General features: G+C 36.2%; 1 protein-coding gene across 1 annotated transcript; it reads right to left on the bottom strand.

Annotated features, from left to right (window-relative positions):
* Positions 1-8,109: 8,109 nt before the first annotated feature.
* On the bottom strand, positions 8,110-9,039 carry LOC103725166 (taste receptor type 2 member 116-like). The gene has a single exon (XM_008822470.1). It carries the CDS (start codon positions 9,037-9,039, stop codon positions 8,110-8,112), a length of 930 nt encoding a protein of 309 aa, XP_008820692.1.
* Between the last annotated feature and the right edge of the window lie 2,991 nt (positions 9,040-12,030).

The following is a 12,030-nucleotide window of genomic DNA, read 5'->3' as shown; positions in this document are numbered from 1 at the left end:
AGATTAGCTCATTTTGGCAATGTTATTTTTTAAAATGTTTTATTATTTTTTATTTTTTATGTGTATGAGTGTATTGCCTGAGTGCATGTGAGTGCACCCTTCTCATGCAATGCCACAGAGGTCAGAAGGCCTCGGATTCCCCTGGAACTAGAGTTAAGATGGTTAGTAGCTGCCATGTAGGTGCTGGGAATCGAACCCTGGTCCCCTGCAAGAGCAGTCAGTGCTCTTAACAATTGAGCCATCTCTCCACCCCTAGTAATCTTATTTTTAATCATCTAGGTGGCTAGTTTAAATCAGAGAAAGGTGTTTTGTTTTTATTTTGGAGTTTTCTCATGGCAAGAAAATGTTAAAAGAATATAAACTGATTGAAATGCATGAACTCCAAATTCTGTACATTTAGTGTTTTTACAATGATATGTCATGGGGAGTTTCTTTTCTGGTCCTGTTTATTTGATGTTCTATGTGCTTCCTGTATTTGTATGGGGATGTCCTTCCTTAATTTTGGGAAATTCTCTTCTACAATCCTATTTAAGATCTGGTCAACACCATTAACCTGAAATCCTTCTCCTTCCTCTATCCCTATGATCCGTAGATTTGGTCTTTTCATGGTGTCCCCCATCTCTTGCATATTCCATTCCTGTGTTTTTTAAAATTTTCTATACTCTTTGCTTGAGTGGTCAATTCTTCAACTTTGTCCTCTAGTATTGATACTCTGTTTTCCATTTCATTCATTCTAGAGGTGAGACATTCCCCTGTTGTTTCAAGTTGACTTATTGAGTTTTGAACTTCTTTCTTCATTTCTGCCTGAGTTTTCTTCAGTGTTTGTATCTCTTTTGTGAGTTCATTCAGAAGTTTACCCTATCTTCTTTTAGCTCTTTGATTTTTTTGTTCATGTGTTCTTTAAATTCATTGAATTCCTTGATTGTGCTTATGATTGTTCTTTTAGATTCAGTGTCCTGGTTTATCTCTAGGGGGTTCTCCTTATAGAGCTCTTTTACAGGATTGGTGGGCTTTGCTGGGTACATAGGGTTTTAGCTTTCCATTTTATTATTCTTTCGTTGTGGTTTTGGCATGTGAATTTCTTTTGTTGTTTATGATTCTGATATCAGAATTAAGTTGAAGTATGCTTCTGCTTGTGTTATCAGGGTGCCTAGATCCTTTCTTTATTGGTTATGTAAAGCTGGTTGGTACAGGGTTCAGGTTCTTTCAGGTTTAATTTGGAGGGATTTGATGACTTCAGATCAGCTATTCAGGAATACCCACAGAAGCCCAATTCAGGTTCTAGTCAGGTATACTTAGGCTTCCTTCACCACGTGGAGGCAGGATCCTGGGTTTCTCAGGCAGTCCTGTGTGTTGTAAACCCTATGCCAGAATGAGGGTAAAGGGGGACCAGAACTTGGTACTCTCTGACAGTCTGCTGAGATTGCAGCCTTAGCCTACCAAAGCCAGATCTGCCCTGGCACCTTGGGAGGGGCCTCACAAAATCCCAGGTAGGGGGATGGTATGACAAATTTTGGGAAGTTCACCACCAAGTGGAGGCAGGATCCCCGGGATGTCAGGCTGTCCCTGGGTTCTCAGGCCCTTTGTTAGTTGGAGGCCAGAGGGAGGCCAGAACCGTGCTCTCTCTGGCCGTCTGCTGACCTCCAAACAGGTAACCCAATGGAGGTCCAAACCACCCTCCTGTAATTTCTAGTTTTATGCCACTGTGATTGAAAATATTCAGCATGTTATTTTAATTTCATATTTGTTAAGAGTTGCTTTATTGCCTAAAATGTGGTCTATTTTGGAAACATCAGTGTGCTACAGTGAAGTACATTTATTTGAAGTTGATGAATGGAGTGTTCCATAGATGTCTCTTAGTCCATTTAGATCTATGCTGAAATTTAACTCTGTAGTTTCCTTGATTTTTTTTTCAAGATATGTCTGTTCCTGAGAGTGGGTATTGAATTCACACACAGTTTTTGTACCTTTGACTTCTTTTTATGTTGAGAAGTATTTCTTTCATGAAATATTTTCACCAACATTCAATGTATATATATTTATAGTTGGTGGATTTTTTCACCTTATTAATATGTAGACCTGTTGACAGGGGAATGTTGGAAAATGTGCTAAATGGAGATGTATTCAGCCATAGGAAAGAATATTACGGCACTTGCTATGAAACAAATGGAAATTGTAATCATTGTTTAAAAACAAGCCAGATTCAGAGAATCAAATACTTCACGTGTTTCTCTTATAAGCAGGATTTATATTTAAGAAAAAGTAAGATTAAAAGTAGAAAGGAAGCTACTTATGGGTTAGAGGAGGAGCCTCAGAAGGAAGGAACTGTTCAGGAGGTGATGAGAGTTGAATATGAGGAGAATACGATGGCAGACACATGTAAAGATGTCATAAGGAAATCATTATTTTGTATGCCAGTAGAATTCATGAAAAATAAAATGATACAATAAAGAATCTTGATCTAGAGAAACTTGAGTTATTTAGACATTCACTGTTTGTTTGACTTGTTTAGCTCTAAAATTTTCCTAGCAAATAGCTAAGGTAGATTAACCCAAAGGATGCAAAGAATATACAAAGTCAAATTAACAAGTAACAAAAGATTATCTGTCTTTATTTGCATGCTGTCACATGAGAATTGACACTTCATTTCATAATGTCAATTATAAGACATCACAGCCAACAGAAACTACATATACAAAAGTTTCATTGATTCAGGAAACTTTATGTACATAATATTTTTTTTCTGGGATGTCATGAACAAGCATTCATTCACTGTAGATAGGACAATTACAACAGATCAAAGCAACAGTTAACCCAAGGTTACCCTTTTGAACTAATGACTTCAATTGAAATTACAGGACTAAGGACAACTTGCCAAAGAAGAAGAATAATATCTCTCCCCAAGAACAGTAGATAGATAGATATAGATAGATAGATAGATAGATGATAGATGATAGATATATTGATATATTGTTGTTTTTTTTGACAGACAGACAGATAGATAGATAGATAGATAGATAGATAGATGATAGATATACTGATATATTGATATATTGTTGTTTTGTTTTGTTTTGTTTTGTTTTGGGTTGGGAGCAGATCTGGTATGCCAGCTCATGTGCAGCCTTACACACCACCTCATGAACAGTCTCTTGATCTTCCTCACAATCCTATGGGTCCTCCACTCTTCCATAATGCTGTCTCAGTGTGTTCATCCTTTGAGAATCTTGTGTGGATGATCATAGCTGCCCTGATTTTACAATGACAATGGCTATTTGATGCCTAGAAGTCAAAGTTCTATCATACCCTACCTTTTCCTATGTATCTTATATTTTTCTTCCTCAATGCTCCTTGAAACTTGGAGGGAGTGATAAATATCTGTTTATTTTCTCCTATTTAGGTCTCAACATTGGGCATTATGTCACATCAGTACCAACTTATCCTCGGCATGTGGACTGGTGATGAGTCTCTACAATATCCACTATGAAAATATATTTCCCAGAGCAAGACTGACAATAGCACTAATCTTTGGGAAAAACTTAATGTCTGGAAAATAATTTTTTGACATGCCACGTCCATTTAGAAAAATGGGAGTAGCAGCTTCTCCATAAAGGTTTATGATGTCCTTAATCACAGGTTTTGTCCTAGTATATGAGTTACTGTTCTTGTTGCTGTGATAAAATGTCCTGACACAAGAAACTTAAAATAAAAAGAGTTTATTTTGGTTTAAAGTTCCAAAGACATAGAGTCCAGGGGTAATGAGAGACGGGGGGGGTCTAAGACTGATTAAAATGTATTATATGAGATTCACAAAATTCATTAAAAATATTATAGTGTGAAAAAGAAAAAAAAGAAACAATGAGAAAAGGTTTTATTTTTCCTTACATTTCAAGGATAAAACTTGTCTTATGGATGATTCTAGATTCTGTCAAGTTGGCAACTTTTTTGACAGTGTCTCCCTAGTCCCAGCCCATCTGGAAGTCACTCTATGGATCAGATGGCCTCAATCTCACAGAGATCCACCTGTCTCTGCTTCCTCCAGGTTGAGATTAAATGTGTGTGGCAGAACGCTGACTCAAGTTGGCAATATTAGCTATCACAAGTCCAACTCTTGTCAACATAACACCTGAACATATCACTTTTAAACCTTAACTTTCATTCCTGTCTATCAATAGGATCATGGACATCTCATAATGCAAAATGAATTCAGTCCAACTTCAAAAGTCCCATCTCTCCAGCCACGCTCTTACACTTACTACAGCCTCTTCTGACTTCTGAGGGCATTACACAACACAGGTGCACTTACCTACATGCAGGCAATGCACGCATACACATAAAATTTTTAAAAATTAATAAATTTTTTTTAAAATTGGGACTTAAACTCTGTTTTATGTTCTTTGTTTTACCGTTAACATGCATCATTGTTTTATTTTATTTTATTTAAAATTTTTATTTATTTTTTATGTGTATGAGTGCACATGAATAGGTGCAGCCCCGTAGTACAATGCCCACAGAGGTCAGAAAAGGTCAATGAATTCCCCCAGAATGGGAGTCACTGACAGTTGTTTACCACCATGTTAGTGCTAGAAATGGAACCCAGGTCCTCTGCAAGAGTAGTCAGTGATCTTAACCACTGAGCTGTCTCTTCAGTCCTGTGTCTTTGTTTTAATTGCGCATAGGAGAAAGAAACACATAATCATCTTCATAAAGAAATGATATGCAATACTTGTCACTGGTTCTATCAGAAAAGAGAATTATTCTTTCTGGAGATTATTTTTAAATGTCTGTCTTTCAAACTTAAAGTCAATATTATACTTTTTGGTGGAACACTAGCCAATTCCATTTACAAAGATGTCCATTATCCCAAAAATCAAACAACATTTCAAATACTTAAGTCATTTATGTTATAGTGAAGACTAAAAGAGAATTATTTGAACATTATTGATTCTGTGGGAACATACTAACACTGGGCAGAAGACCATTAAAATAGGTGCCTTAGTGTGGTCTTTATTCCCTGGAAAACTTTACCTGTTCTTTTTGACCCAACAGATGTTGAAGCAAACAAAATACATACCATATGGGGACTGTTCTAGTTTGCCTTCAATTGCTCTGACAAAACACTCTGACCAATACCAACTTGCTGAGGAAAGGATTTATTTTATCTTACATCTCCCAGGTCACAGTTCATCAATGAGGGAGCCCAAGATAGGAACTCAGGGCAGGAACCTGGAACACAGAGCTGTAGCACACAGACCATGAAGGAAAACTGCTTACTGGCTCACTCAAACTGGCCCATGTTCAAATTGCTTTCTTGTACAACACAGGACCACCACCCAGGGATGGGACTGTCCACAATGGGCTAGGCACTCCAACATTACTCAGTAATCAAGAAAATGCCCCACAGACATGGCCACAGGCCAGTTCAATGGAGGCAATTCACCAATTGAGGCGCCTTCTACCCAGGTGTGTCAAGTTGACAACCAAAGCTATCCAGCACAGAGACATTTTATTATTTTCTTGTAATTAGGTACATTTATGAAAATGATATGTTAATTGGATCTGGAAAATACCTTGGTAATAACATTTCATAAAATTTTAAGTCAAGGACTTGTCATGCTCAATCATTTCCTGTTGGGAAAGAATTATGGTTCCATTTTGACTTTATTAGTAATATATTATTATTATTTTATTTTTTAATTTTTATTGTTTTTTTTATATATATATGCTTGTAGATTCTGATTTGTGTACCCAAATATCCTTCAGTGTAGGACCATCCACTGGATCCACCAAGAATCCCATCCCTGTAAGATACCATCTTTCCCTCTCTCAGCAGACATCAATTTCCAAAAGTTCCTTAGGTTGGGTTGAGATTTTTTGCCTACTTCTACATGTCTATGCTGTGATTTTGTCAGGTTTGAGCTTGTGTAAGACTTGTACATGCTGTCAAAACTGCTGTGAGTTTATATGATTTCTGAACCGCTGTCTGGAAGGCTCTATTTCCGTGTGGTCATATACCACCTCTGAGTCTTACAATCTTTTGGCTTCCTCTTCTGCTATGATCCCTTTGCCTTGGGAGGCAGTGGTTTGAAACAGTTATCAGGGATAAGCATTCTGCTGCCTCTTTTTCTCTGCTCATCTTCCAGTTGTGGGTTTCTATGCTAAACACCATCCACTGTATAAGGAAAAGTTCCCGGTAAGAGTTGGAAGATGCATTCATTCTGTGTGTTGAGGTGCTATTGAAGATGTGTCACTTAGGGTTAAGCATCTCACACATACTTATTTTCTGCACATGACCAGTTTTAGAACTCTGTAATAGTCTCCATCTGTAGCAAAAAGAAGCTTCTTTTATGAGGGGTGAGATGTACACTTGTCTGTATATATGAGGATGCATATTTATAATAAAGTAAGAAATTATGTCTCTTTAATTTCCTTTATTCTCAGAGAAAATATAGTGAAGGAAGGAAAAGAGCATGGGGTGGAAGAAGAGGAAAGTAGAGAGAGAAGGGGATGGAGGGAGTGAGGAGAGGAGGGGGAAGGAAGGAGGGAGAGAAAAGATGGAGGAAGGGGCAGAAGGGGGAGGGAGGGATGGGGGCACAGAGGAAGGAAGGGAGGGGGATAAGGAAAACTACCAGTACGTATGTTTTATCTCACAGTTTTAGAAGTTATTTACATAAAGTTTAATTAGAGTTAGTAGGTACCTCACCTCCATAGGAAGTGAACTTCTTTCATTTACAAAGGAAACCAATTTTGAAAGCAACTGGTTTTCTTTCCTGTAGGCACCTTAATCACACACCAAATATAACAAAAAGAATGAAAAGATTTAGGATGAGCACCACAGATGCACATCCTATTACATTTTTCTGCTGCTTTCCAGAGGTGGCTATAGCAGGCTATTCATGTGAATTTGGGGGACCCTCTGTTTCCTGGGATTTACAACTCTAACTCTCTTCTAGCGTCTTCACACAACACTGGGTATATTTCTTAGCATCGTGGGACCTCAGCTTCTTCTCATGGAAAATAATTTAGTCTCATATATGTGAGAACTAAAAAAAATATGAACAACACACTATCTGCTGCATAAACATATTTAAAATGCTCATTTTTTAATTCTATACCATCTCTCTCCAATAAATAAACAGAAAAGTAGACACTGGTTCTTGCTCTTTTGTGAAAAGCAAGTAAAGAAAAGATGTTTACAATTTTTCAACAATAAATGAAAGAATAAACTACATAGAAAGAACAAAGAAAGAACTATATCCAAAAAACTAAAAAACCAATTTGAGGGCATTTGATCACTAAATGAAGATTTAATCAAGAGTTCTTTATTTCTAAAACATGCAGGTTTCTCTCATCTTATTAAACAACACTGAGCACAGAACACATGTGCTATTTCTTTTTCCTTTTTCCTTCATATGACTCTTGCACCTAAATTATTTAAACATTACCACCTACTTTATAAATTCATTTAAATTTTTTATTTACTTTTCATTTCTGCCACTCAATCAATACTAACAACATGTAAATAACGAAACTTTGCTTAACAAAACTCTCTAAATTCCTGTTCCTAAGCCAGCCTGGCTTCCCATAATAGTAAAACACAGTTGCATGAATTCACAACACATTTTAAAATTCATAAGTTGAATTTTATATTTTAAGTGATGGAGAGTATATTTACTTTTCCATAATTCATAATTATATTTCATTTCTTATACAATATTTATGCACGTTTTATGTATAAAAAATTACAAAGCTCTATTTTAAGAAACAGGCGTAAATGTACATATATTTCTCTGTTTAAAATCTTTAAAAGGCAATTAATTGACATAAAATTAATGTTATTCATTATAATAATTTCTTGCATTCTAATGGTCTACAGTGATATAATTTTTAATATCTGGATATTTACATACTCACTTTTATATGTATTACAAAATGTGTAATAGGTTTAGATAGTATTTATTCCAAACATATTCTTGTAAATTGAAAAAGTTGCAATCATTAGAAAAACATAAAGGAGAGCAAAATTTTACAAATACAAGAGCATTTCATAATGTGACTTTCTTTTAGAATGTTCGAAATGATCAAAATACATGAACCACAGGCCAATAGACCCTAGTGTCCTTCAGCGTCTTTCTTTCTGCACCTCAACCACCATAGCACAGAAACAGAGGCTCTTCTCAGCTTCCTGTTTGCAAGAATCAGGACACAGGAGTGCCCTGAGGGAAAAGCAGTTCTAGCAGCCTGGGAAAACAAAATGATCAGCTTTCTCTCTAACATTAGAGAGCTCCAGTCTTTCACAAGAAAAGACAGGAAAACAATGGCATATAGTAGGAGAGAGGCGATCATTGTTTGCATGATTCTGACTTGGGCTGTGGTCCTGGCATCTCTGCATCCTTGAGCACTGTGCTGCATCCTCCTCAGATGCTTCCACAGAGAGATGATGAGCAGGAGAAATGTGATCAATGACAAGGCAAAGGGAAGGAACATGGACATGGTGTTCACAAGTAGAAAGGTGACAGAAACCTGTGTGCTCTTCCAACTGGAGTTGTAAGATGAGTTTGTTTTATGGTCACCAACCAGGACATCAGTATATACATTTAAAACTACAATATTCAAATACAAGAAAACCAAGGACACCAGCAGTGTCAACGTCACCACCTTTTTAACTCTCACCTTAAGGTAAAGAAAAATAGTGTTAGAAAAATTGGCTATCTTGAGAAAATAAAAGATGCTGAGAATTGTAGCAAACCAGAGACTAAAGTGACTAGCTCCCATCCCGGTGCTGTACATGACTCTCACCATGGTTTCAGTGTTCCATCTGCCTGGGTAAATCACAGGTAGCCACCAATTCAGTAATACTAACCAGAGCAGCACAATTCTGGAGATGGCCAGAGCAGTGAGGATTTGATCCACTGAAGAGATCTTTCTTGTCTTGACCCAATCCATGATGTTCACCACTACTATAAATCCATTTCCCAAATTTCCAATAATAAATTCCACAATCAAAATGACTGTAAATATAATATATAGGCTGTCACACATCTTTAAATGATTCCTCCAATTTCTAATCACCTGCTTAAAATTTGTTAATACATACATCTAAAATGTTATCCAATTATTAAAACTCATAGAATGTTTCCTTAAACAGCTTGTATATAGAATGAAAAAAACAAGTCACTAAGCCTTGCTGATGATTTGATTCATATATGTTTCATGATAAAAATCTCACATTTATCTAGACAGCCAAACTGAGCTTTACCAGATGCAATATACCTTACACACAGCAGCCTAGACACATTAGCAGCTGATGGAGAAAGAAACTCTGAATTCTCATGTGCTAAGATGCAAATCAAGATATATTTGCATTTTTTTCAGTTTTCTCTACATGTTAATCTGGCTACTTGAAAAACAGGCAAGCCACATAACAAAATTGTAACATAAATACAAGACAACAAAAATCAAATGCGTACATAATCCCTTAGCCTTAATTTTCCTTACACACTTTAAAATTAGCTCTGCTCCTAAATCTACACATACCTTGTGCAAATTATATCCTGAAAACTTTCATTAATGTAATAAATCCATGGAAATCATTATTTGCAAAAATTCAGTACTGAGAACATTTATTCATCACTTTACCATATATAAAGTTGTGCATATGCCAGCAGACACATTCACCCATAAATGGAAATTTTATCTCAGTCCAAAGCCCCTTCTTATTCACATCATTTATTCAGTTCATTCTGCATTTATTATTCCTCTGACTCATATATGGTACTATGATAATTTTGAAGATAGTAAAGACATCTTAAAGATTTTAATTTTTGTAACTATCAATTACGGAACATTAAAAAATATTCAGTAAAATTGAACTGTTGTATCTCTGAATGTGAAGATGTGTGAATGAATACCTCAGTGACACTCAGAAGTAGTCACTGATGTGAATGGATTTACATACACAGCCATATTTCCCCTACTTTTGTGCCTGGACCTTGCCTAGTAGAACACATTCTTGCGAGATGCCAAGAGCCTATAGATTTTATCCATCTTCCCTCACCTATAAAACACCTATTCCATGATCATTACTATAAGCTCTGAATTTCATGAAGATATATGGCCTCACATGGGAATCAAGCAGAATGAGAGAGTTCTTCATCTTCAGTAGCTAATACTTAAGCAAAGGAACAACAATACAATTTAAACAGCAAATAACAAGACAGTAGGAAATCATGTACCATTAACCTCAGAAAGATGTGTTTTTCCAGTGCATAGGGCTAACTCCTTTAGTTACCTAAAGTACTATTAACCCAAAGAGAGAGAGAGAGAGAGAGAGAGAGAGAGAGAGAGAGAGAGATTGAAATCTGAAGTGAAATCTGAATAATCAGCCTTACTCATCTCTGTGTTTAATTAGATGAGATCAACTACCATCATTTGGGGGATAGACACACTGAGGTAACATAGCAGGGCAGCCTAGGCAAACCTTCACAAAAATACAAAATAGAGATCCACAAATATTCCCTCAGTGTAGAAGCTGGAACGTTTCTTTAACCTGGCTCTTTGCGCGCATCAATGATGAGCTCTGGAAAGAAGACCAAGAAAACTGTAAACAGTTCTGGGTTCATAACCCTGTGCAATGCACTGTGGGTATTGAAACTTCACAGACTTAGAGTCTCTTCTCCTTAGACTCTCTTTTTTATCCCAGTTCTCCATTGAGGGATACGTTGACTGTGATGGGCTTCCCTGAGGTCAGGACTGCACCTTTGATTCCAGATTAGAAATCTTAAATTTTGGTTCCACCTAAATTTAGGAAATGTAGTGTCCTTTCTAGGTAATGTGAGAACAGCACCAAGGACAATTCCTAAATCTCACATTTCCTCATTATCCATTTCCAAGTCAATATTATATGTAGGTGCATTTAAAAGAACTATATACTTACTGGTATTTTTTTCAATTATTAATTCATAAGAAGTTTTATATATTTATTGCATCAGAATTAAATCAAAATTGCTTAAGCTAACCATAACTCTCTCCAAATATCTCTCTATTTAGATCTATGTATCTGTAGTAAAGATATTCGTTTTCTCAATATCATCATCAATATTTGTTATTTTAAATGAAACAAATTATAATCTAGGTCGTCACCTGATTTAAGAAAAATCCAAGTTAATGTATTATTGGCAAAGCTGCTTTCTTCCCCCCTGGCCTTTTATTATTTTTATGTTTGAGTCTCTCTTGGTCTTCTGTTATTTTTATATTTACCTTTAAAATTAGAAGAAAAATAGCGTTTGCCAATGTGAGATGATAGGTAGGTAGATAGATAGATAAATAGATGTAGATAATAGATAAATGATAGATAGATGATACATAGATAGATGATAGATAGATAGATGATAGATAAATAGATTGATTGATTGATTGATGATAGATGATAGATAGATAGATGATAGATAGATGGGCACTGAAAGTGAGGCTCCTACCACAGCTGCTGTGTCCCAGTCTCAAATACTGCATATCACTTCTTCTGCTCGTTTTCCATCAGGGTTTCCTAGTCATTACGCCTGCAGGGTACCACGTTCTGGTCCTGCAGTTCAAGACTTTGGTTACCGGCTGTCCCCTAAATGCCATTAAACCCGCAGATTGAGTTGTGGTGTGGCTCTGTAACAGTGTACTTTCCTAGCATATCACAGGGCTGAATTTCATCGCCAGACACCAGAAATGGAGACAGAGTGAAAGATGATTAGGTACATTAATAGATACATAGACAAATGGATGGATGGATGAATGGATGGATGTATAGAACATAGGTCATAGAGGTGATAAATAGAAAGTTAGAGCGATGTCAGATGCCTACATGATACATAAATGGATGACTGATGATATAGATGATAGAGAGGTGGTAGATTGATAGATACATAGATACATAGATAGATGATAGATAGATAGATAGATGATAGAGATAGATGATAGACAGATAGATGATGACAGATAGATAGATAGATGATAGATATAGATAAAAGAAAGATGATAGATGGA

Source organism: Nannospalax galili, unplaced genomic scaffold (assembly GCF_000622305.1).
Source record: "Nannospalax galili isolate Female #2095 unplaced genomic scaffold, S.galili_v1.0 scaffold1249, whole genome shotgun sequence".
Taxonomy (NCBI): domain Eukaryota; kingdom Metazoa; phylum Chordata; class Mammalia; order Rodentia; family Spalacidae; genus Nannospalax; species Nannospalax galili.
This window is presented reverse-complemented; position numbering and strand designations above follow the sequence as displayed.

Excerpts from the sequence above, each read along its gene's own strand:
- LOC103725166 (XM_008822470.1), bottom strand. The coding sequence starts at position 9,039 with ATGTGTGACAGCCTATATATTATATTTACAGTCATTTTGATTGTGGAA.